The sequence below is a fragment of the Sapajus apella genome, unplaced genomic scaffold (genome assembly GCF_009761245.1).
Source record: "Sapajus apella isolate SASKATOON/1434 unplaced genomic scaffold, GSC_monkey_1.0 scaffold180, whole genome shotgun sequence".
NCBI lineage: Eukaryota > Metazoa > Chordata > Mammalia > Primates > Cebidae > Sapajus > Sapajus apella.
The window spans coordinates 294,310-320,087 of record NW_022437120.1 but is presented as its reverse complement, the minus strand read 5'-3'; the positions used below and the strand labels follow the sequence as shown (position 1 = coordinate 320,087).

The 25,778-nt window shown below is 47.5% G+C and overlaps 1 protein-coding gene across 1 annotated transcript in view; it reads left to right on the top strand.

Annotated features, from left to right (window-relative positions):
* GATA4 (GATA binding protein 4) overlaps positions 1 to 25,778 on the top strand; it is a 56,480-nt gene that overhangs the window by 2,457 nt on the left and 28,245 nt on the right. The window contains 2 exon segments of the mRNA XM_032268355.1: positions 1,746 to 2,236; positions 2,238 to 2,814. Of these exon segments, the coding sequence (XP_032124246.1) occupies positions 2,198 to 2,236; positions 2,238 to 2,814 (616 nt within the window). The 5' untranslated portion in view covers positions 1,746 to 2,197.

Sequence of the window (25,778 nt, the reverse complement as noted above, 5' to 3'; positions counted from 1 at the left end):
CGGCTCACCGCAACCTCCGTCTCCTGGGTTCAGGCAATTCTCCTGCCTCAGCCTCCTGAGTAGCTGGGATTACAGGCACGCACCACCATGCCCAGCTAATTTTTTGTATTTTTAGTAGAGACGGGGTTTCACCATGTTGACCAGGATGGTCTCGATCTCTTGACCTTGTGATCCACCCGCCTCAGCCTCCCAAAGTGCTGGGATTACAGGCTTGAGCCACCGCGCCCGGCCTGACCATTTATTATAGTACATACATCTGAGGTACTTTCTTGTGTTACATTAGAAATCTGTAGTAATTGTCAACTATTATTTAGCGCTTTTCTTTTGCCTTTTATGACAGTTTTATAAAAACCTGCTATAAGTGCTTTACAAATATTAATTTATAATCTTCACCCCTAAGCTTCATGATGACTCCACAAAATAAGTACCTTTAATATTTGCATTCTGCAGAGGAGGAAACTGAGGCACAGAGAGGCTAAGTAATTTGTCTAAAGGTATTCATTTTGTAAGTGTCACAGCCTGGATTCGGTATATAGTTAATATCCTTGTAAGTCTGCTATTGAAATAAAAAAGAAACCGTTGTCAGGAGTAGTTGCCTCTTCTTAAAGAGAGAAATGGAAGTGCGGTGGACAGCCTCAAGCCCTTGGAGCCCTAGTGATCCCATCCCCTTCCCCCACCCCTTCTGATTGTACTTTGATCTTAGACAAGTTTCAAAAGTTTCCAGTGCTTCAGTTCCCTCTTGTAAAATGAAGAGAGACACCTGTACTTAGCAGAGTTGTAGAGAAAAGGACCTGGAGGTAATTCAGACAGCAGGTAATTCAGAAAGCAGAGCTCTTATTTTATCAGAAAAACTGCCTGATAATATCAAAACGCAGGATGCTGGGAGGCATATAATCAAGTTCCACAAACTATTCTTTCCCCAAGCGTCCACGTGGGTGTGATGATTCTGCCTGTGGGTAACTTGTGATTCTACAGGAAGGGCCCCTTCAGTGAATTGGAATGGTCCACTGCATTATTCTGTAAAGTGAAATTGTACATTCCTTTCACTTTTCTGGTTCCGACATACAATTTGGAAAACATCTAAATTATAACTTTTTGCAAGAAACCTGTAGCTTATCCAATTTGACGTCCACATGGTGTAGTGTATGGATGAGAGTTTCTCAATCCTCTTCATGAGACTTAGCAGACACCACTGTTCACTTATAAACATTTGGACTCTACTTCTATATATTATTTTTAAGATTACAAACAAAACTTTGTTAGGTCACTGTTTGGTAAAAAGTTTGTCCTTGTGCCCCCAAGGACAATAAAAAGTTCTTTCTAGGCCAAGAATGCCTGCGGAGATATGGGGAGAACAGAGGAGATGAGAGATTTGTTAGATCCCAGGCACTCTGCATTAACCCCAAACTTTTGGACTTAGACTGTGCCAAAAATATGCTTGCAGAATAAGGTAACATTAAAGACTTTTGGGACAAGCAATACAAAAATAATTGACCAAGATTACAACCAGTAAACTTCATGCCCAAGACCCGGGAAGCCCCAGGTCCCCTGTGCGCCCCACCCCATGCTTGCATGGGACGCCTGATCCAATGCCTGCACAAAACAAAGGCCGCCGCTTCCCGGTACCGCACTGCGGGGCCTCCGCAGCTGCACCCCCAAACTCCCGTGGTGACTTCGTTTGCAGGAGAGTGGGTTCTGAAAGCTCTGGGATGAACCGCTGTGTCTTTTTGTCGTTCCTCCTTTAGGACCCCGGCTGCAGCGAGGAGGAAGGAGCCAGCCTAGCACTTCTGCGCCTGTAGCCGCGGTGGTGTCCTGGAGGCCTCACAGTGGGACAAGTGGGGGACCTGAAGGCCGGTGCGCCACCTCCAGGCCTGGACGAGCCCTCCGTCTTCTGCCCTGCAAAGGCGCTCCAGACCTCCAGGCACTGGATGAATTCAGCTGCGCCTGCGTCGCCTTCCGGAACCACCAAAAATTCAAATCAGGATTTTCCGGAGTCAACAGGAGCCTAGAGTCTTTTGCTCAATGTCGGATTTAATTCGTATATATTTTTAAGCGATTTGGTTTTTTCCCCTTGACTTTTGATCTTCGAGACAGCGCCTTTCACGGACATTATTGTTGCCGTCGTTTTCTCTCCCTGCGTGGCTCCTTGACCTGCGAAGGAGAGGCAGGACCCCGAAGCCGGGAGCTCGCCGGGGCGATGTACCAGAGCCTGGCCATGGCCGCCAACCACGGGCCGCCCCCCCGGGGCCTACGAGGCGGGCGGCCCCGGCGCCTTCATGCACAGCGCGGGCGCCGCGTCCTCGCCCGTCTACGTGCCCACGCCGCGGGTGCCGTCCTCCGTGCTGGGCCTGTCCTACCTCCAGGGTGGAGGCGCGGGCGCAGGGTCGGGCGGCGCCACGGGCGGCGGCTCGGGGGCGGCCCCGTCGGGTGCAGGGCCGGGGACCCAGCAGAGCAGCCCCGGCTGGAGCCAGGCCGGAGCCGATGGAGCCGCCTACACCCCGCCGCCGGTGTCGCCGCGCTTCTCCTTCCCGGGGACCACCGGGTCCCTGGCTGCTGCCGCCGCCGCTGCCGCGGCCCGGGAAGCTGCGGCCTACAGCAGTGGCGGTGCCGCGGCGGGCGCGGGCCTGGCGGGCCGCGAGCAGTATGGGCGCGCAGGCTTCGCGGGCTCCTACTCCAGCCCCTACCCAGCCTACATGGCCGACGTGGGCGCGTCCTGGGCCGCTGCAGCCGCCGCCTCCGCCGGCCCCTTCGACAGCCCTGTCTTGCACAGCCTGCCCGGCCGGGCCAACCCCGCCGCCCGACACCCCAATCTTGGTGAGTAGGGGCACGAGGGCGCGTGGGTGGGTCTTGAGCCCTGTTGGGGACCCTTCGTTTTTCATGAATGCCTGGGTTGAGCTGGGGAAGGTCCTTGAAGACCTGAAGTTTCCAGAGCAGGCAGAAGCCAGTGCGGGGCTGGCGACATTGCAGCCCCTGGAGACTGGCTTCTGTGCAGGGGGCTGGGCCTGCCCGTCCGGGCCTCTTCTGAGACCGTGGCGGGGTCCGAGTGCGGCCTCCCGGCAGCCCCGGACGTCGGCCGTGGCCACGCCGCACTGTGGGTGACCGCGGGAGGCCAGCGGGCTCCCTGGAGAGCCGGGGGCAGTGGCCCGGGATCCCTGCCTGGACGGCGCTGGAGATCGCTGGGTTTCTGCCCCCATTTCCTCCCCGCCTGCTCTCGGGCCTCCGCGGGGAACTGATGACAGTGGTTTGGACCTCAGACCTTCTGGGCCATTTGGCGGCCCAGTTGGAGGATCCCTCAGAGTGGCAGATGATTTTCCTGTCGGGGGTCTCACACCGAGAACAAAGGAGGGTTGGAGCAAAGGAGACGCCGGGGAGATGCGCCGAACAGGAGCCGGCACCGTGCGGGTGTCCCCTGCCGGACGCGTGGGCGCATCGTGCGGGCGGCAGGGGCAGACCCCCGTCAATGCCCAAGAACACAGAGGCCAAAGGGGCTTGTTTATGACGCCCGAGCTAAACGGAGACTGCAGTCGCTTGAACGCGTGGAGCCTCCTCTTCTCGCGCGGGCCAGGGTTCCAAATAACCGTTGTGGTAGGTTCCATGCCGCGTTTGCCTCCGCCATCCGACAGGGAGGGACGGCAAACAGGTCTCAGCCTCCACTGATTTACAGATAAACGCAGCGGGATCTGAGAAGGGGCCTGGGCGCAGGGGCTGGGGGAGAAAGGGAAGTGGCCACACCTAGTTCAAAATGCAAACGGCCTCTGGAATGTCGGGAAGGGACGGAGGAGTGGGTTTGGATTGAGCCCACCCTGTGGGGGAGGGGAAGCCCGGATTTGAAAAGCAGAGCTGGAGTTTATTGATCACATACTAAGTGCTAAATCCTTCTGCATTTGTTCTCACTTTGAAGAGTAAAGGCTGCCCTGGCCAGGTTTCCAGTATTGGGCTGGCTCCGAGAAGGGCCCTGGCTTTGAAGCGCTTTTAAATTATCCTCTGGCCCTGGGTGGCCAGGGAAGGTCCCCAGGGGTACAGCCAAATACACATCGCTGGCAAACTGATTAACCCTGGAAGTGGCGCCGAGAGGCCCGATCTGTGGCTCTTGGCGTTCCCCTCCCCCTCACCCCTCTTGGGGGAGCCAGACGGCCACCCCCAGGGGAGGAGGGCCGGGCGAGCCTCTCTGCGACCTTTGCTCGATAGCAGCGGCATCTCCACACAATGGCGCCCAAAGGCAGAAGTGCAGGGCAGGGGGTGGGGCCCGCCCTGGCCTTGCACGCTGACGGAGGAGTCCTCTCTCTCCAGGGCCCTCTGGGGCCTCTGACTTAAAATAGGGAGGACTGGGTCAGGAGATCGAGACTATCCTGGCCAACATGGTGACATCCCGTCTCTACTAAAATACGAAAAAGAAAGAAAATTAGCCTGGCATGGTGGCGCGCGCCTGTAGTCCCAGGCACTCGGGATGCTTAGGAAGGAGAACCACTTGAACCCAGGAGGCCTAGGTTGCAGTGAACCGAGATTGCACCACTGTACCCCAGCCTGGATAACAGAGCCAGACTCCGTCTCAAAAAAGAAAAAAGGAAAAAGTGAAAGAAGGAAATGAAGGAAGGAAAGGAGAGAAGGAAGGAAGGGAAGGAAAGAAGGAGGGAGGCAGGGAAGGAAGGAGGGAGGGAGGGAGGGAAGGAAGGAAGGAAGAAAGGAAGGAAGCAGGGAGGGAGGTAGGGAGGGAAGGAAGGAAGGAGGGAAGGAAGGAAGGAAGATCATGTGACTACACGCAGTATTCAGATTTTAAAATGTCAGCCATGCCATGTAGAGGTGATTGAAATAAGGGAGTTCCTAAATTCCCGTGTCAGCAAATGGCAGCTGACCTCTCTGAGCATCTACCTGCCAGAACTGCCACCTGTCTTCTCTGGGCTCTTCCCTGATGCCTCATAAAGTCCACAGCCTTTGGGGTCGGGCCTAGAGGGTGGATTTTCTCTTCTGCACACAGCCAAGTGTTTTGGGAGAGCTGCGGCCTGTCTCAAAGAGGCAACACAGGTCATGTTGAACTTGCTGGCTTTCATGTCTTCGAGGTGTTCTGCAGGTGGCACTTAAATAAAAGCAACTGAAGTTAAAAGCAACACATATGGCCAGGCACAGAGGCTCATACCTGTAATTCCAGCACTTTGGGAAGCTGAGGCAAGAGGATCATTTGAGACCAGGAGTTCAAGGCCAGCGTGAGCAAAATAGTGAGACCCTGTCTTTGCAAAACATATTTAAACATTAGCCAGCCGGGCAAGGTGGCTCACACCTGTGATCCCAGTACTTTGGAAGGCCTAGGCTGGCGGATCACCTAAGGTCGGGAGTTCAAGACCAACATGGCTCTCTCTACTAAAAAAAAAAGAAAAAAAAATTAGCCAGGCCTGGTGTTGCATGCCTGTAGTCCCAGCTTTAGAAGCTGAGATAGGAGGATCACATGAGCCCAAGGCCACTGTACTCCAACCTGGGTGACACAGTGAGACCCTGTCTCAAAAAAAAAAAAAAAAAAAGGCAGTGCATGTGACTGTGCTTTTTATATATTCTTCCCATCACTTGGGCCCTCCTACTTGCCTGGCAACTTTAGTGAGGACCAGCACCAGATCCTAGCTGGCCTGGTAATGGAGGGAAGATGACAACTGACTCCAGCTTTCCAAGCAGTTCCCATGGGGTCCTAAGATGGCCAGACAGTGTGGTGGGAGGAGCACAGGGGTTTAAACTCAGGCAAACCTAGAGTCAGTTTCAGGAGCCTCGTGTCATCTTGGGCAAGTTACTCCTCTCAGTCTCATGTCTTTTTCTGTAGGGATCATCATAGCTATTTTTAGTGATACCTTAAATTAGAAAAATAAGGTAAGACTTGTGAAGAATTTGGCTTTGGCCCTTTGTAAATGATGGTTATTTTTTTGACTAGCGAATCGCTGTCATGTAGAGTTACCTATGTTGGTGGTGTGCCCAGGACTGAGGGTTTTCACAGGACTTGGATCGTTAGTGCTAAACCTGGGACAGTCCCCAATGACACAGATGGTTGGGCACTCAATGTGAAACTGGGCGTGACTCATTGTTGTGGGCTGATAATGAGCTAAAAGCAAGGAGAAGCAGCAAAGGTGGTTCTTTTCTCTGTCCGGGAGACTCTGGAAGTTATCACCTAAGTGCTATCATCTGCCTTTGGTCTTGAAGGGTGAGTAGGAGTTTGTCAGGGAAAGAACCGGCAATTTCTTTTAAGAAAGAAATATTGAAGGCCGGCCACGGTGGCTCACGCCTATAATCCCAGCACTTTGGGAGGCCGAGGCGGGTGGATCACGAGGTCAAGAGATCGAGACCATCCTGGTCAACATGGTGAAACCCCGTCTCTACTAAAAATACAAAAATTAGTTGGGCATGGTGGCGCATGCCTGTAGTCCCAGCTACTCAGGAGGCTGAGGCAGAATTGCTTCAACCCAGGAGGCGGAGGTTGCGGTGAGCCGAGATCACACCATTGCACTCCAGCATGGGTAACAAGAGCGAAACTCTGTCTCAAAAAACGAAAAAAAAGAAAAAGAAAGAAATATTGACCATTTTATAGGGGAAAAAAAAGAAATAAGAGGCCAGGCACAGTGGCTCACAGCTGTAATTCCACACTTAGAGGCTGAGGTGGGAGGATTGCTTGAGCTCCAGAGTTCAAGACCAGCCTGGACAACATAGTGAGTCACCATCTCAAAAAAAAAAAAAAAAAAATTAGCTGGGCATGGTAACACATGCCTGTAACTCCAGCAACTGGGGAGGCTGAGGTGGGAGGTTGAGTCAGGGAGGTTGAGTCAGGGAGGCTGAGTCAGGGAGGTTGAGTCAGGGAGGTTGAGTCAGGGAGGCTGAGGCTGCAGTGAGCTGTGATTGCACCACTGTACTCCTACCTGGAGAACAGAGTGAAGACCCTGTCTCCGAAAAAGAAAAAGAAAGAATATACCCTTGTTTTCTAATATGTTTTCTAATATTTCATGGAGTACCCATGAAATAATACAGTGCAGCCTGACCTTTATTTAAATAATTATTTGTCACTATAGGTAAAAACTATACACACTAATTCACCCTTAACTCAGAAACTGTTTTTAATTTCAATGAGGAGAAATAAGAGAACACTTTTATTTTTCTATGTAGCTGCTGTAGTTTTAACCATATCTTGCCATAGTTCTTAAGTTGGTTATTTGAATAGGGCAAAAATCAAAATAATAAAAGTTAACACCGGCCTCTGTAAAGCCCTGAACTTAGGTTGGAAGTAGTAAGTGTGGCCTGACTGCAATGTATGTGAACTTTAATTCACTCCAAGTTCCATATGAGCTACGACCCTAAAACAACTGTGAAAATCACTAGTTAGGCTGCTTGAATGGAATTATGTGACCTTACTGGGGGCAGGTACAGAGTCTTACTCATTTAAGTGCCTGGCAAATGTGGGGCACTTAGCAAATATTTGCATAGGGATCTTGGTGGTAATTGCCCCAGGACTCTGCCCTGCCTGGGTCCAACCACACAGAATGGCTGTGTTGAGTCCCTTAAGAAGCAAACTCAAGAGCCCTAGGGCAGGGTGGGCAGGATGGAAGAGGGTTCTTGAAACTCACTGGAAGAAAGCAGGGCTTTTAGGCTGGAGAAGTCACTGGGTGGATAAAAGCAAGATGGAGTATGACTTTCCAAATTTCTAAAACACGCACACACACAAAAGCCCATGGCCTTTTAACTGTGTCTTATTACTCAAGGTGAGCAGACATTAGATGCGAGAAGAACACTCGTAGGTGATTGTAGTTGTGTGGAAATGTAATATGGAGTATGGCTTGTCTTCATCATAAACTCCTGGGCGCTGGAAGCACTGTGGTAGAGCTGTGCACACAGTTCTTGCATTTTGGGGGCTAGAATCTGCCTGTGCCTGTGAAATGGCAGTAGCGGGAGAATGAAGCTGTTTCCTTTAAAAGAACCCAGTCACGGTGGCTACACATGTATCTCCATATGGCAGCATTGTGGAGCTGTGCTCTTAAAATGGGAGTCTTTTATTGCATGTACGTTACACCTCAATGACGCTGATTTTTGTGGCAGTTAATGCTTGCGAGTTGGAAAGGCTGGAAAGGAGACTGAAATGGAAATAGATTGTAAATATACCTTGACAGCTATATGGTGGTAGGTGTTATCAGAAAGGCTAGGAAAATATATTTTACTGTGGAATATCAATTGTTTTGTGTAACGGAGAAATAAGCAATTAGGAAATTCTCAACGGATTTCAAAACTTTGAATCATTTTTAGAGTAGATAAAAATAACAATATAGTGAAATACGTGTATAGTATTTCGCCATGTTACCCAAACAATTTATTTAAAAGAAGTTAGGCCCCATTAGGTATTGAGAGAGGGCATTCAAGGTGTTCCAAGAGGCCATTTATGGTGCAGGTCAGTGAAAAACCCTGAAGTGTTTTCTGGATCTTTTGGGGCCTGCTTATCAAGCACGCCAGTGGCTTTCAGAGCCGGCTCATTTGTGCAGGAGCTTTGTGAGACTGGAGAGTGATTTGTCAGCCTTCAGGAAAACCAAGGTTGTTTAACTTTCCGGTTACCACCCTGAGCAGGTCAGTCAGAGCTGGGGTTGGTCTGTGGTACTAAGCTGAGAACCAATTAAATAAGAAGGTGTGTTGGGGTGGTCAGGGGTGTGTCACTACCTCTAGTGAGCCCCGTCACTTGCCCAATTGTGTCCCATCAAAAGGTCAAGCCACATTAGCTAGGCACTTTCTATCACTCAGGTAGAATGATGCCCAGGAGACAGTTCTAGATAACACCTTATTCTGTATACCTCCCCATTTCTTTTCTTGCTTAAATGCACTAAGAAAACAAACATGCTCTGAGGTGTGGGGAAACAGGAACTCTGATACCTGTGGGTGGGTGTGTAAATCGGTCTGACCTTTATGGAGAGTCTTTGGTGTAGTTGCCATAAAATTGCAAAGTAGACAGCCTTGACTCCGAAATTTTCACCTCTAGGGATTTATTCCACAAATACACCAGCACATATTAATTGTGGCATTGTTCTTAATAACAAAATTGGAAATAATCTAAATGTGCATCATTAGGGACTGTCTGTATGCACCTGGCACATAGAAACCAGAAGCTTTGCAGGCATAAAAATAATGAAGTTCATTATCTAATGTATGGAATCCTTGGAGACATTTATAAATGTAGGAGGTGTATATAGCACTTAACTCTTTGTGTTAAAAAGAGAAAAGGAAGAAAAGGGTTATATTCACTTGAAAATAGAAAATTTCATGAGAAATTTGTAGCACAGGTTGCCTGTGGGGAGGAAAGTGGGTAGTCAGGGATAATGGTGGAAGAGGGACTTTTACTAGGCATGCCTTGGAACTTTTTGAATTTTTTAACCACCTTAACCATTGTTATAGTCATTTCTGTGCTTCATTAATCCATTAAATAACTAGAAAGTACATTTAAAAATACAGGGAAGTTAAATTTATCTAAAAATTTCAAATCATTGGCTGGGCACAGTGGCTTATGCCTGTAATCCCAGCACTTTGGGAGGCCGAGGCAGGCGGATCACAAGGTCAGGAGTTCGGGACCAACCTGGCCAACATGGTGAAACCCCATCTCTACTAAAAATACAAAAATTAGCTGCGCGTGGTGGCACGTGCCTGTAATTCGAGCTACTCAGGAGGTTGAGGCAGGAGAATTGCTTGAACCCGGGAGGTAGAGGTTGCAGTGAGCCAAGATCATGCCACTGCACACCAGCCTAGGCGACAGAGCAAGACTTCATCTCGGGAAAAAAAAAAAAAATTCAAATAATCTTCGCCATTTTAAGTATATAGTGCAGGAGTGCTAAGTATATTCGCACTGCTGTGTATCACATCTCTAGAACTTAAACTCTACGTATTAAAATACTACTGCCATTCCTCTCCATACCAGCACCTGGTAACCTGCATGCTATTTTCCTTTTCTTATGAATTTGACCACTCTAAGGATCTCGTATAAGTAGAACCATACAGTATTTGTCCTTTTGTGTCTGGCTTATTTGACTTAACATGATGTCTTCATGATGTATCCATGTTGTAGCATATGCCAGAATTTCCTTCCTTTCAAGGCTGAATAATATTCCATTGTATGTGTAGCCCACCTTTTGTTTAGCCATTCTTCCATAGATGGACACCTGAGTTGCTTCTCCCTCTTGGCTATTGTGGATAATGCTTCTATAAACATGGGTGTGCAAATGGAACCTTTTGAATTTCGAAGGATGTGACTATATTACCTTTTTTTAAAACCATATTAAACTAATTAAGTTTTAAAACATAGGCCGGGCGCGGTGGCTCATGCCTGTAATTGCAGCACTTTGGGAGGCCTCGCGGGTGGATCACGAGGTCAAGAGATGGAGACCATCGTGGTCAACATGGTGAAACCGTCTCTACTAAAAATACAAAAATTAGCTGGGCATGGTGGTATGCGCCTGTAGTCCCAGCTACTCAGGAGGCTGAGTCAGGAGAATCGCTGAAACCCGGAAGGTGGAGGTTGCAGTGAGCCAAGATTGTGCCATTGCACTCCGGCCTGGGTGACAGGGTGAGACTCTGTCTCAGAAAAAAATTAAAATTAAAATAAATAAATAACAGACATACGGTATTCATGACTCAATTTCCTGAAAGTATCCTCTTTAAAAAAAAAAAAAATTCTATATTTGGTGTTCATGGATGCACAGGAAAACTGCTTTAAGGCATAAGTTGTTTTTTAGTAAATTTGTCTTTTACCTATTCTTTTACAAATTCTTTGGGGTTTTTCTTTGTACTCGAGCTTCCGCAAGATTTTTAAGGACAGATCAAAATCATCCTCAGTGGCAATCCCGTATTTGGCTTTTGATTTTGTTTCTCTCATAGGATGTTGCTTTACTGAGGGAGGGAATCTCTCATCCTAGTCTCAGTATTGGTAGTAGATCTAAGTCAGCAACTGGCAGACACCCCCAACCCCACAGTACTGTGGCTTCCCCCCTTGTGGGCACACACATACACACACTAGGCAATGCCGACCTCTCCAGGTAGGCAGTTTTCCCTCAGGTTACATTGGGGTTACCTGCCTGAAAACCACTAACCTACTGCAATGATGGGATTGTGTGAAGAACAAGTTACCTTCCTCCAGGGCAAGGTGATTCTTTTAAACCTTTCTTTTAAGCCTGTCAGTTTAAGACAATTTAGTTGTACTGAATTTTGAGCTGAAGCCAGTTGCAAAAGTCGCTGCTTGTGTTTGCATAAGAAAGAGGAAGTATGCTTTCCTTATTCTAGAAGCTGGCAATCCGTGTAGATGAGAGCTGCTGCTTTAAGAACTGAAGCAACTTTTCTGACATCTGAGACTATTTGTCTTTTAGGGGCTTCTTTGTCTAGCCTGCCTGTAGAACCAGGTGATAAGGCTGTCTTGGAAATGAGTATCGCTCTGCTGTATTGACATCTGATAGCCATGACATAGCCCACGTAACATACAACATAAACGGGTTACTAAGACTAATTTGATGGCTATCTCTAGAGGTGCTCTTTTGTCACCTTCTAAAAAAGACAGGGAAGATAATATGAATGGGGTTATAATAGGAATAATCTTGAATATGTTTTAATTTATACAAAATACATTTATAAATGTTGGTACCTTCATGTTTGGATGCTGGCTAACAACTTTTTAGGGAGAGTAGTCTGTATCTGGCACAACATTCCATTGTGAACAGTAAGGTGTACCGCCATCCATGAAAAAGTCATCTCATGCCAGGGACTTTGAAGCCTTTCCCTAAGAGGTAGATATGACAATCTCCGTTTTGCTGGAAAGGAAGCTGATACCCACAAAGAGACTGTCATCTCAGCTCCCCATGGGTAGTCAACAGCCCTGGTTTGAAACCCAGGTGAGCCCAACCTGCAGAACTGTACTTTCCCCTTTCCCCACACTTTGTATGTGCCAAATCTGATAGGAGGGCACTTAGCTCTTCAGAACCAGAAGCTGTGTGTGATTGAAGGGCTCTATTAAACCTTGGGATTTGCGTTGACTTGTCACTCCCATCCGCTTCCTCTCCCCAGGGGAGCTTCTGGTCTGAGTTTCCATTTGCTTCCCACCAGTCACTGTCTGTCTAGGTGCAATGTCGTCCTAAGGAACCTTCCGTCTCGTTCCTCAGCTGCAAGCTGTGCAGTTGAGGAATGCAATGTTGGGAATCCCAGTGTTGCACCAACTTCCTTTTTAGCCCTTGGATTCTGGTGTGCAGAGAATTAAAGAGACTTCCCAGGATTCAGACCCTCCCAGCGAGAGGATTCTCCTGGCTCTGCCGAAACTGCTGGCTGCTTAGGAGCAAAACCATATGGCTCGCTTAAAAATCCCTTTCCTAAAAGAAATCTGTAACTGTGTTCTCCGTCTTCCCTTATCTCTGAAGATTTCACATGTATTTGTGGTAGAGGCTGAGAAAGAAGAGAAGAGCACAGTAACAAGGATGTTAGTGAATGTAAGAAGGGAGCCGTGGATCACGACCGTGACTGAAGCCCCAGGCAGGAAAAGCCCCGTGGAATGGGTCTCAACTGAACGCAGCAGCCCATCAGTGGAAGCTTTCTTGTTTCTGGCAGGTGGCCTACGGTTTTATCTATTACTGCTCTGTAATCAGAATTGAGCCAGGATATTCAAGCTTCTTATCTGAATGATGGGAATTTGGTTTTCTGGTCTTCCAAATTTTGCAGGAGCCCAAGAATGGACTTGATGTTTTTAATATCTTTTTTCCTCCAAAGGAGGAACATAATGCAGATAGGTGAGCCATTCTGTGTGTTTAAAGTCATTGGAAAACCTCTGCTGTCTTTAACCCACATTGAGTAGTTACAGATACGCTTTATTTTGGAGGATGAAAAATCAAGAAGTTACTATCGCAATTTGGTGGGAAACTTTGAATTTCAGGGTTTTCCTTTGTACTCAAGCTTCCTCAAGATTCTTCCAGGCAGATCAGAGCCATGGGTTTTGGGATCCCCTAATCGCAAATGCAGTTTTGCGTCTTAAAATCTAATTCAGTCCTTAAGTTTTTTTTAATGTCTTCCTTTCTACTCCCCAGTTTAAATCTCCATTCCTACTTCTAGAAATCCAGTCAAACCTTATCACCTCCATTTGGAACTGATCGATAGCAACTGGTGAGCAGGTTAATTATAATCGCAGAATAAACGCTGAAGTCTCAAAGTTCACCACTTTTGCAATGTTTCCAAACCCCTCGGGACCATGCCAGGAGGCACTCATTGACCCATTCCGAGCAGGTGTGGGAGTCTGAACCAGGGACAGACAGTCGGATCTCATTCAAACAACTCAATTTGGTTTCTTATCTAAAGGTTTTCCTATCTTATGATGTCTGTCATTTCAGATAAAAAAGAGTTCATCAATTGAGCTGGGAAATGGCAAGTTACATTTTGTTCTGATTAAAGTTTTCTAGTTGCAGTTTTATCAGCTTGGGTTGAAATTGTATGTGTCTCTGTCAAGGTGTGCAATGACCTTTTCAGATATTTTTATCAGGTATTAGGTGGGGGAGTCCTTTTTTTTTTTTCTTTCTTTGACCTAGAAAAGAATGACTTGACTTCCAAGATCGTAAATCAAACCAGGTAAAGAGAGGCAATAATACAGGCTACCCCTCAAAATTGAGTAGGCGGGGAAAACAAACAACAAATAAAACCTTTCCCTAGCATTTAGGGAGAACTTAACTTGACCCTAAATAAAGAATGTGCTTCCCACAGAGTGCACAAATAGAGGAAAAGCCTGCTTATTTTAAAAAAGAAAGTGTTTTCCAGGCCAGAAATGGCTTCAGAAAAACATGTAGGTTTTCTTTCTTTTTTCTTTTTTTCAAATAGTATCGGGGAAACTTCCTTCTTTTATTAAACTCAATGTATATTTATTACAGAAAAATGAAGAACTCAGATAAAACAATGTGAAAATGATTGGTAATCTTACCATCCGAAGATATCCACTATTGGGCATTAGTCCTTGACTTTTAGCTATCATACATTTACAGGCATGTGTATAACTACATTATTAAGTAGTCATAAAAGTTACTGTTTAAAGTCCTTTCAGCACTGTTGGCAGTTTCTGTAAAATTAGTGACCCAGACTGGATCCTGAAATACCGATGCCTTAAATAGAGCTGAAATGAGAAATCGAGCAGCACTGTCAATAACAGCCGAATGGGAGAGTCGCGTGTAAAAACATATTTTTCAGTCTTATAGTACATAATTTATAGTCATGTTAAAACTAGAGCATATTTGTACGTTTTAAATTAGGGTCCTTGAAGCGAGGTGACCCCAGGACGTGTGATTTACAAGGCCCCGACTCATTGGGGAATGGGAGTCACAGCTCTCAATCTGCTATGTGAAAGCGATCCCAGCAGCGGCAGGGAGGTGAAAGCACATTGGTTTGGCAAGAAACCCTGGGATCCTCACCCAGACCCCTCTCTTCCTGCCGTGTGACTCACCGTGCCTCTCCCTGCTTGTGTGGCCATTTGTAAGGTGAAGAAATCAGGCCAGGTACATTAGTGGTGAGAAGGGCTGCTCCACTGCCCTTTGGGGATGTTTAAAATCCGGTGTCTTCCGGCCATGCCCCACATGATAGTCGTTCAGGCTGACTTTGTCTTTCCCCATCCCACAGAGGTCCCTTCATTAACACAAGCCTTCCTGTGCTTGCGTGGACATCAAACTCGAATTCATGCTTGCTGGTGTCGGGTAGATTTCCATGGCTGCTTGCCTCCTTTTAAGCAACTCTGTGAAATCTTTAAGCAACTCTGTGAAATCTTTTAAATAAGTTTAAAACATTTTTTTTTTTGAGACAGGGTCTCGGTTTGTTACCCAGGCTGGTCTCTAACTCATGGGTTCAAGCGATCCTCCTGCCTCAGCCTCCCAAAGTGCTAGGATTACTGGTGTGAACCATCACACCCACCTAAATAAGTTGTATCATGTGAAAACTTCCAAACATAATAATAGAGTAGAGTGTTCATCCCTCAGCTTTGACAAATATGAATTCATGACCTGCTGTTGATCTCTGCATTACTCACTTTCCTCCATTTGGTGTTATTTTGAAGCATTTTCCAGACCGCATGTCGTTTCACCTGCAGATACTTTTGTATGTGTCTCTGAAAAATATGAGGATGATTTTATTTAAAAAAATACAGCCCTAGTGCCATGTTATCATCCTGAAACAAATTGTCACTCTTTACTATCATTAAATATCCAGTCACTGTTCAAATTTCCAAGTTTGTCTAATTGTCTTTAACGCCTTGTTCACATCAGGATCTAAATAAGGTCTGTGTATTGCCTGTGTTTCTTTTAATTTGTGGGTTTCTCTTTCATCTCCTTTTTTCCCCCTTGCATTATGTTTGCTAAAGAAATGAGGCTCTTCCCAGAGGACTTCTGCAGGCTGGATTTTGTTGACTGCATCCTCTTCGTGACATTGAACATGTTCCTCTATCCCTGTTGCTCAGATTCAAATGGGCATGCTCAGATCCAAGTTTGTGACGGCGACAGCCATGGATGCTCATCGCCTAGAGCCTTTGCTTTGTTAGGCATTGCCAATGGTGGTGTTCTGATGCCATCATTTCTTCTGTGTTTGTTAGCTGAAATTCTTCTGTAACAAGCACATTTATAACTTATCGAATATTTGGTTACCTTGAGGTACCGTTTGTCTAGGAAAGGCAGGATCCGTGCCTACTACTGTCACTTTATTTTTCATTGTTCAGAAGAATGAATTAGTTCTCTAGCATCTTTCAGTGATTACCAATGAAATTAAATTGTTTTCAGTATGATTAAGAACTCATGGACTTTGGCTGAGTGTGGAGGCTCATGCCTATAATCCCAGCACTTTGGGAAGCTGAGGCTGGAGGATCACTTGAACCTAGGAGTTTGAAGCCAGCCTGGGCAACATAGTGAAAGCTTGTCTTTACAAAGAAAAAAAAATTTTAATTAATCACAGGTAGTGGCATGTGCCTGTAGTTCCTGATACTTGGGAGGCCGAGGTGGGAGGATAGCGTGAGCCTGGGTGTTTGAGCCCGGGCTGCAGTGAACCATGATTCAGCCGCTGCAATCCAGCCTTGGTGACAGAGCAAGAGACTGTCCAAAAAAAAAAACCCTCATGGGTTTGAACATATACGATGTGTTTCTATCCATGGATTCTGATTGATGCTCAGATTGTCCCATCTTTGCTAGAGGGAATTTGCTCAAACTGAGCTCTTTTGACAAAATCTTAGTTTAATAGTTTCATGCTTTCCATCCTATAAAATGTCCTAATCTCTTTTTATGAGTGTTTCCTTGCCAGGCCTGGATTTGGCCATTTCCCTCAAGAAACCTGGCTTGTGTCAGTGAGGAATGGCATTTGGAGATCAATCTCAGCGCTAGCTCTGCCAGCTGGGCTTGTTGCTATTGATTGCTATTGGGTTAGTCATTCAATAAGCAGAGTTAGGAAATCTGTATCCCTCGTACTCCAAAGATAAGATAAAACACAGCATATTTTCATGCTGATGCTTTCAATTCAACTTTAGGGCTAAAAGGCTTTTACTTGCTTCATTCATCTTTGAAAAACAACTGTGGTCAGCTATACATGAGCTAGAATGTAGCATTTTAGCCATTATGAAGCGTGCAGTTGGGTGGCATTAAGGACACCCACATTGCTGTGCTCCCGTTGCTACCATCCGTCTCCAGAACTCTTTCATTTTCCCCGGCAAAACTCGGTACCCATTAAATAATGTCCCATACCCCCTTCTCCCCAACCACAGGCAGCCTCCGTTCTGCCTTCTGTCTCTATGAATTTGACTCCTGGCATTACGTGGAATGATTCAGTATTCTTTTGTACTGGGCTCTTTTGCTGTGGCATAGTATCTTCAAGGTTTATCCATGTTGTCGCATGTCTTTTTACAAAGGCTGATGGATACTACATTGCATGGATCGACCCTGTATTTTGTTTATTGATTCATCCCTCCACGGACACTTGGCTTGCATCTGCCCTTTGTCTGTTGTGAATAATGCTGCCGTTTTTACCTGAGTGAACAAATATCTCTTCAAGTTCCTGCTTTTAATTCTCTTGGGTATATACCCAACAGTGGCATTGCTGGATCGTGGGGTATTTCCACGTGGTTTTGAGGAACCACCATCCCGTTTTCCACAGAGACGGCACCATTTTATACCCTTTGCGGCATCTTTACATCTGTACATCTTCTCATCCACACCAAAAATCCAATTCTCAACAACTCCAACGTAATTCTTCGTTTTCTTTGTGCCATAACATCTACCTCTCCGAGTAGTAATTGCAAAACTCCACCAGCAGTCCGAGCTCTGGAACTGCCCTGTGCGCCGTGCCTTGTCTTGCCTTTTGACTCGGGGATCACCTGCAGTGTTTGTGGCTCTTGCCTGTGGGTTCCTCATCACCTTCCTGAGCTTCTGGCACATGGGCAGGATGATTAAATAAGTGCAGTAGGGACTCAGGCACACAGAAGAGTGTGTGTGTGTGTGTGTGTGTGTGTGTGTGTGTGTGTGTGTGTGTGTTTATCAAATGGATTGCCCATATGGAGGTTGAAGGTAGAGGCTTGAGAGAGGAGGCAAAGGTGATCAGAGACCTAATCCAGCTTTGGGAGTGAGTGGGTGATGGCAGAGGCCATGGAAGGAGGGAAAGTCACAGGCCAATAGGGAAGGAAGGCCATGGGGGGAGCCAGTGGCCATCGCCTTTCTCTTGAGCTCCTGTGGCCGTGGTGTGAAGGGAAGAGCCGTGGGCTGCATGTGTAAGACACCTTCCATGTGCCCCTGACGCCCGCAGTGTGCACGGGCTAGGGGTGGGTCATCCCAAAGTTCCCCGCCCGGTGGGGGGCCTTCCTGTTTGCTTCACCACCTTTCATTCTCTGCTGTCCTTCTGTGTTGTCATGGAAGGATCATGCTGTGTCCTTGGAGCCTCCCGCGCAGCCCATGCGTTCCCTGTGGGGCTGGGCTGGAGGTGAGGGAGGATGGATACTCTGTCATCAGTGGAGTCTGGTCATGTGGGCCAGGCCGATGTCATCACACTCCCCACCAGGGACTTAGACCTGTGTTTTCCTAGGAGCTTCGTTTGCTGGGGTGAGAAAGTCTGGAGGAGCTTTTGAATACAGAGTTGAGGACATTTCGAGTAGGCTTTGGATGTTACAAAAGACTGTCTCACCCCTAGTCCTGCGGAAGCCTCCTGCATCACACAGGGGCTGAGGACTCTGATTCCACACTGGCCCCCACCCTCAATCTTCCGGTTCAGGGGCGTGCTAGGAAGTGGATGCCATTACCAGGGAGGGAATTTGCTTGACCAAAGGCCTCTTTTTGACTGGTGCCCTGCTGGGAGAAGAGCAGATTCTGTAGTATTTCTGGAGAGAGCTTGGGTTTTGCTGCGTGGGCTGGGCTGAGTCTTGGTCTTCATGGGTAGGGCCAAGGACCGTGGAGCTCCTGCCCATCGCTCTTGACTCTGGAGATCAGACTTGCTGCTGCCTGCCTGTTGTGGTGGGGAAGCTGGACCCAGCAGCCTTGGCTCACAGCGAGTGCTGACCCTGAGCCATTGTTACTTGGCACCTTGGCAAGCCATCTGGAGCGATGGCCTCATTTTTTCTTTATACCCTCGTAATTCCATAACAGCTTTTATGTGGACGCTTGTCATCTCTAGGTCTCTCTCACCTGACTGTGGAAGAACTGGACGGAAAAGAGGGAGAATTAACACAAGGTCCTGCTACCTCAGCAGCACAGAGGGAGGCAGAAGGAGCATCTTGCAAGCAGGAGAGCATGTGGGGCGGCGGGGGCCTCTACATCTCTGTGCTGTCTCTTGGCAGGCAGCTTTTGCCTCCTCTCCAGGCTCAATTCCTGAGCGTCGGTCCGTGGCCTCTGTTCTCACTGCAGCTTCTGGTGCGGTCCTTTCACTGGATGATAGCTCCATTAGTCTGGAAGTATTTGCAGGGCAAGAATTATGTCACATTTCCTTCTGGGGTCTGGAATACAATCACCAGGTACGCGCCAGACACAGGCTCATGTTCCTCTGCTGAAGAGATGCAGCCCAGATTCACTCTGAAGCATGTGGCAGCTTTGGCTCACACATTCAGACCTCCGCCAGTGGCTCTGCCGCGACATCCTGGGGTGGTGTGGGGAGCGGAGCCAACTTTGTAAAAGGAACCTGAGAAACAGGCGTCCAGGGATGAGCCTGCCTGGACCCCTGGCCAGTTTCACAGGGAGAAGGACCCTGAGAGACGTCGGGGGAGATTGTGGGAGCAAAGGCACCCAAACCCTAGAAGGCCAGGAGACGAGGGGAGAGTGCAGAAAGTTCTAACATTGTGTTCTCAAAGGTAGTAACACGGGAACAGGGTGTTGAGATGGGGCTAACACCGGGGACCTCCTGAGTCGGAGGCAGGGGAGGAAGGTACAGGTGTAGATGTCCTGGGTACAGGGGTATAGGTGGCGGTGGCCGGGGTCTCAGGGCTAAGGACTGGTGCACATGTAGGATTCTCCAGCCTCTGTTCAAACCCTTGAGAGCAGGAGAGAGCCCCTAGGGGAGTGGAGAGAGGGGTGGCGGAGGAGCTCTACAGAGCTGGCTTGTGATGCAGTTGGAGGCCGTGGGAGGCCCCGAGCTAGGCAGGGGAGATGAGGAGATGGGCAGGTGTGTGCCCTCGTGTTTGCCTGTAAACACCCCTGGCTTCACTTCATTCCTTGGTGCTCTGCTGGGCCCTGATGGTGCTCTCTTGGCTTCCAAAGGCCCCCACAGTCTTCACATTCCACCAGTGTTCTGGACTTGGAGCACATGACTCACAGCCTTTCCCTGAGCACAGACTTCTGGAGTTTTCGTTCATCTACCTTGTCCTTTCCCATCTTGGGTGCCGTAGCCCACGTTGCTTCCCTCCATCTCACTCTGAGTGGATTCCCCAGGATCCTTCCCAGAGAGCCCCTGGGGGCACCAGGAGAGCTGTGCGTGCCAGCCTGCCTCTCAGCCCCACCATAACAATACCACAGGGAAACTAACTCCCATCAGACCCTGTTTAAAGGCCTTTAAAGGCGGTAAGTGCCTGTCAATCTTGGAGGATATTGCCTGCCTGCCTGAAAAGCTTCACAAAAGTGACAAGACACTTTCTTTCGGGGAATGTTGATATTCAGTTTCCTTCCCTGTGTAAACACATCTCCCAGAGTGGCATTAATAATGGGGACCTTTCCCCAGGACAAAGCAGAGAGTGGGGGGAGAAGGAAGAGGAGGATGGCCCTGCCCTCCAGAAGGGGAGAGCTGGCCATGTAAGAAGTTCCTGGTGACGGGGGAGCCCACTAGCCAGACCCTTTTTTCCTTTGTTTTCAGGGCTTTTGCTTATAATCCTTATCGGGATCTCCAACTTTTTATTTGGCAGTTGATAAGGAGGGGCAGTGGACTGCAGTCAGATACCTGATTTAAAAATTCCAGCTGGCCTGGGCACAGGGACTCACTCCTGTCGTCCCAGCACTTTGAGAGGCCAAGGCAGGCAGATTGTTGGAGCTCAGGAGTTCTAGACAAGACTGCACAACATGGTAAAACCCCATCTCTACCAAAAATACAAAAAATTCGCCAGGCATGGTAGTATGTGTCTGTGACCCCAGCTAGGGAGGCTGAGGTGGGAGGATTACTTGAACCTGGGAGGTGGAGGCTGCAGTGAGCCATGAACTAGACCAGGTGACAGAGTGAGACTCCATCTCAAAAAAGAAAAGAGAAAAATTCTAGCTTTACCCCTTACAGTGTCATCCAGTTTTCATGCCCATAAAATTGGAATGGAAACTACTCCATAGAGGGTAAAAAATAATATTCATAAAGCATAGCACTTGGCATGTAGTAAGTATCTATAAATGTTAGTCCATCCTTCTTTCCTTCCTTCTTTTCTTTTCTTTCTTTTCTTTGCCTCTCTCCCTCCCTCCCCTCCCTCCCTCCCTCCCTCCCTCCCTCCTTCCTTCCTTCCTTCCTTCCTTCCTTCCTTCCTTCCTTCCTTCCATCCCTATCCTTTTCTTTCTTTCTTTTGAGATGGAGTTTCAGTCTTGTTGCCCAGGCTGGAGTGCAGTGGTGTGATCTTGGCTTACTGCAACCTCTGCCTCCCAGGTTCAAGCAATTCTCCTACTTCATAGTCCCAAGTAGCTGGGATTACAGACGTGCGCCACCATGCCTGGCTAATTTTTATTTTTAGTGGAGTCGGAGTTTCTCCGTATTAGCCAGGCTGGTATCGAACTCCTTATGTCAGGTGATCCACTCACCTCAACCACCCAAAGTGTTGGGATTACAGGCGTGAGCCAGTGTACCCAACCAAATGTTAGTCATTAAGCCAACCATCAATAAATTGCTAGCTATTACCATTAAAGGGAATACTGAAAATAGGATCTTTTGGGTTTTACTTTTTTTCGTTTTTGAAACAGAGTCTTGCTCTGCTGCCCAGGCTGGAGAGCAGTGCGGTGATTGTAGCTCACTGCAGCCTCGTACTTCTGGGCTCAAGCACTCCTCCTTTTGCTGCCTCCTAAGTAGCTGGGACTACAGGTGTGCATCACCATGCCCAGCTTTTTCTCTTTTTTTTTGTTAATTATCATTTCACTTTCTTTAGAGGTAGGGTCTTGCTCTGTTGCCCAGGCTGGAGTACAGTGGTGTAGTCATGGCTCATTGTGGCCTTCAACTCTTGAGCCCAAATGACCCTCCTTCCTCAGCCTCCAAAAATGCTGAGATTATGGGTTTGAGCCACTGTACCCAGCCTTGGATTCAATCACATAAAGGGTTAGGTTGCACAGGAGGCTGCCTAATTGAATTAAGTGGTGTTTTATGTTAGTGAGAATTGCCACCTTTCTCAGTATTAATCTACATTTAGGTCACAGACCCAGTATCCAACTTACTGTCTATAATTTCTCTTATATAAGGGTGCACATTTAGGTAAGCGGAGGCTAATTGGGGTTATCATCTTAGCTTAGTATATTTTAAAGATTCAGCTGAGGGCCAGGCATGGTGGCTCACGCCTGTAATCCCAGCACTTTGAAAGGTCAGAGCTTGAGGTCAGAAATTCGAGACCAGCCTGGCCAACATGGTAAAACCCTGTATCTACCAAAAATACAAAAATTAGCCATGTGTGGTGGCAGGTGCCTGTAATCCCAGCTACTCAGGAGGCTGAAGCAGGAGAATCACTTGAACCCCTTTGCAGTGAGCCGTGCTCATGCCACTGCACCCCAGCCTGGGCAAAGCAAGGAAAACAGGAAAGGATCCAGCTGAGGGAGTTGGGACCAGATGACTTTCTCCAGTGATGTTTGAACAAAAAGAAACAATGCAGAAGCCACTTAGGTTGAACTCAGAAAGGAAGAAGGACTGTGTAGTTCAGTAATGTGTGCTCTGAGAACTCCCTCACAGCGTGGGTCTCTAGTAATCTCTGGGAATAAGTGAATCATTCTAGCTTGAATTATCATGGCCTAAAATTGTGTTTGCTGAAAAGCAGGGGTTAAGTCCTTTGCCTTGTGAATTTCTGCCTGGAAATGCATCTGACCCACGATGGCTGCTCAATTCTGAGTGAGTTTGGAGAAGGAATGAAAATGAGGAGGAGTTACTTATTAGCTAGTTGTTGTGCATTTTTGCACAACATGCTTCCTGGATACTACTACCACTTACTGTTTGTTGTTGGTATTGTTGCTGTTACTGTTTTTGAGACAAGGTCTTGCTCCGTTGCCCAGGCTGGAGTGCAGTGGTATGACCACGGCTGACTGCAGCCTCCACCTCCTGGGCTCAAGGAATCCTCACACCTCAGCCTCCTGCGTAGCTGGAATTACAGATGTCCACTACCATGCCTGGCTAACTTTTGTCTTTTTTGGAGATAGGGTTTTGCCATGTTACCCAGGCTGGCCTTGAACTCCTGAGCTCAAGCGATACTCCCGACTCAGCCTCCCAGTGTGCTGGGATGACAGGCATAAGCCACCATGCCTGGCCTCCCTGAGTGGGTGTATGGGCCGGAGTCAGGATCCAAATTGCCTGTGCTTTCGTCTTCACTGCAGGAGTGACGTGGACATGGTGTCCATCTCAGAGGAGCTAAATGGGCTTGCCTAGGCTTTTGATTCTTTGTGAAGATGAGTGAATTGAAACCAGACACCACTTAGATCTATGCGCCCTTCTACCTCTGACAATCCGTGAGATTCAGCAAAGGTGAACACTCACTGTTGGGGATGTTTTAATGGTTTTACTAAAAATCGGAATAGAATGTGAAACTTAGGGGAAAGTGAAGGGTGATTATTTGTACTGTTCTGATCAGGAGCCGGGGCTGTCTCTGGGCTCCATGTAGGGGCATGAGGACAAGAACCGGGCAGAGGTACAGATAGCAAAGAGGAGGATGGAGCCTGGGTCTTCAGGCCATGGCCAGCCAGGTCAGCAGAGCAGTTGTGGGGGAAGGTGTGATATTTGGTGGTGGCTTTGAGGCAAACACTGAGAGCTTATGGCGTTCCCTGCTGTCCTGGCATTGTTGCCATTTATTCCCGGTGACTGTCCTGTGGGCAGGGGCTGTAATGTCATGGGCAGGAGAAAAAAACCAGGTCACAAGGACCTGCCCAATGCCACACAGGGCCTGAGGCTGGCGGGACCCAGGTCAGCCTAACTTTTCCAGCCAGTGCCCTCTCTGTTGACCTCGTGTCATCTGCACCGGGAGCTCCCATTTCAGGGCATGTGGCCGAGTGCCCACTGAGGCACAGCCCGCGTGCCTGGCAGCTCTACCAGGGCAGCTTTTCGGGCAGTCTCCTCTCTCCATTTGTTGCCACAGGACTCTCCTCTGGTCCCAACTTTTCTGGTTTTTCGTTTCCTTGCCTGTAATCTTTTCACTCTTGGTCAGCAAGAGAATAATGTTGCAGCTACCACTGCCTCTGAGTTTATTCCTGGAAGACTGAGTCTTACGAAGACCCGGTCCTGTGAGGAGTTTCCTGGCTGGATCAGCAAAGCCATAGTGATGCACATTTGATTGATGTATTTTGAGGCTACATTTTTTCCCAATTTTTATTTTCTTGGAAAGATGAGCACATTATTGATTAAAAGAGAGAAACACAGTAGCCAAAAGGTGGAAGCAGCCTACTTGTCCATCTGCAGGTGAATGAATAAATAAATGTGGTGTACGTGCCCAATGGAGCATTACTCAGCCTTAGGAAGGAAGCCTTGCACTGCCACAACGCAGGTGGAAGACATTATGCTAAGTGAAACAAGCCAGTCACAGAAGGACAAATACTGTACAATCCCACTTCTGGGAGGTCCCTGGAGCAGCCAAACTCATGAAGACAGAAAGTAGAATGGGGGTTGCCAGTTGGGGGTGGGGGTGGGAAGATGGGGAGTTAGTGTTTAATGGGTGCAGAGTTTCAGTTTTGCAAAATGAAAACAGTTGTAGGGATTATTAGTTTCACAACAGTGCAAACATTTAATATCACTGAACTGTACACTTAAAAATGGTTAGCATTGTTAATCTTGTATTATATGTATTTTACCACAGTTAAAAATAAAGGAGAGAAAAATGGAGAGACAGTGCACAAGCTTAGCAAGCAGAGGGTAAACTGTAAAAACCTGTTTCCCAACACCTCTTTCTATTTCCTTCTTTGGCCAAAGGAGTAAGTAGCATTAATGGAAGATTAGGTAGAATTATTCGTCCAGCATTTGTTCTGTATTGCTTTTCTGGCTCTTCAGTGTTTCTGTTTGCCCAAGTCTCAGTGTCACCCTGCCCTCACAGCAGGGCTGAGCACTAAGGAGAAGGTTATCCTTGGTGAGGAGGCGGAAAATGGTGATTTTAAACTGTTGTGCTACAAGCAAGTAGCCCAATTTTGATCTGCAAATTTATCATGTTTATCATTTGCATTAAAATTTTATGTCACATTCATAAAGTATAGCAGTGAATGCACTTTTATAATTTCCTTTGGAATGCAAATCAGATTGGATTGAAACTATTACCCACAGGTAATAAAAGATTGTAGATTTTGTAGCAGCTTCATGCTTTACCTAAGATGTCTGCCAAGTATGTGAAAGCATTCGTAAAAAGACAGACTCAACTACTAGGCTTTTTGTCATCCAGTTATGCTCCAGGAGCACTGATGTCAGCGCAGGTGCTTTAGATGGGAGGAAGGTGGACAGTGGGGTCTATGGGGCCCCTGTTGCAGAGAAGCTCCGTTTTGTCCACTTTATATTGATGTGTAAATGTCTGCTTGGCTAAAGAATTCGAAGGCTGGAGCAACAAAACAAAACAGAAAGAGAGAGGTCGGGGAGAAAAGAGAGAAGAAACGCCAAACAACCTGCTGCTACAAAACAAGGATGAGATGGGTACTTCGGGATGGATGTGAGTGACCGCTGCAGAGGCTCATGGGCGCAGCAGGTGAGCCGAAGGCTGAGGGCTGAAGGCAAGAGGAGGTGACAGTGTGAGGAGGGCGTATGTTTGGTTTGAAGAACAGGAGACTTCCTGCGAAGGCTAGCAGAGTGAAGGTTTGCTTTCTCCTCTTCTTCCGTGAAGACGACCACGTCAGACGAAAAGAACCCCCCAAATCAAGTACAACTTTCATCTGCGGTGAAATTAGAGACAACTCATACCCCCAACTATAGAAAACTGCCAAGTATAATATAAATCCAGACCACATTGAGGGAAAGACTTCGAAAGCTGGTCTGTACCTCTCAGCTCTCCAGCCGGGAGTCAATTTCCCTGTTAATAAAATAAATAAGGTAGAAAAGAACACGGCAATGTTTTCATTATTTGCAGACAAAAGACTGGTCAACTTCAGTAAACAAATACGGAAGTTCCCTGTGGAGAAAGCTAGAAAGCTTTACTGAAAGGCAAAGAG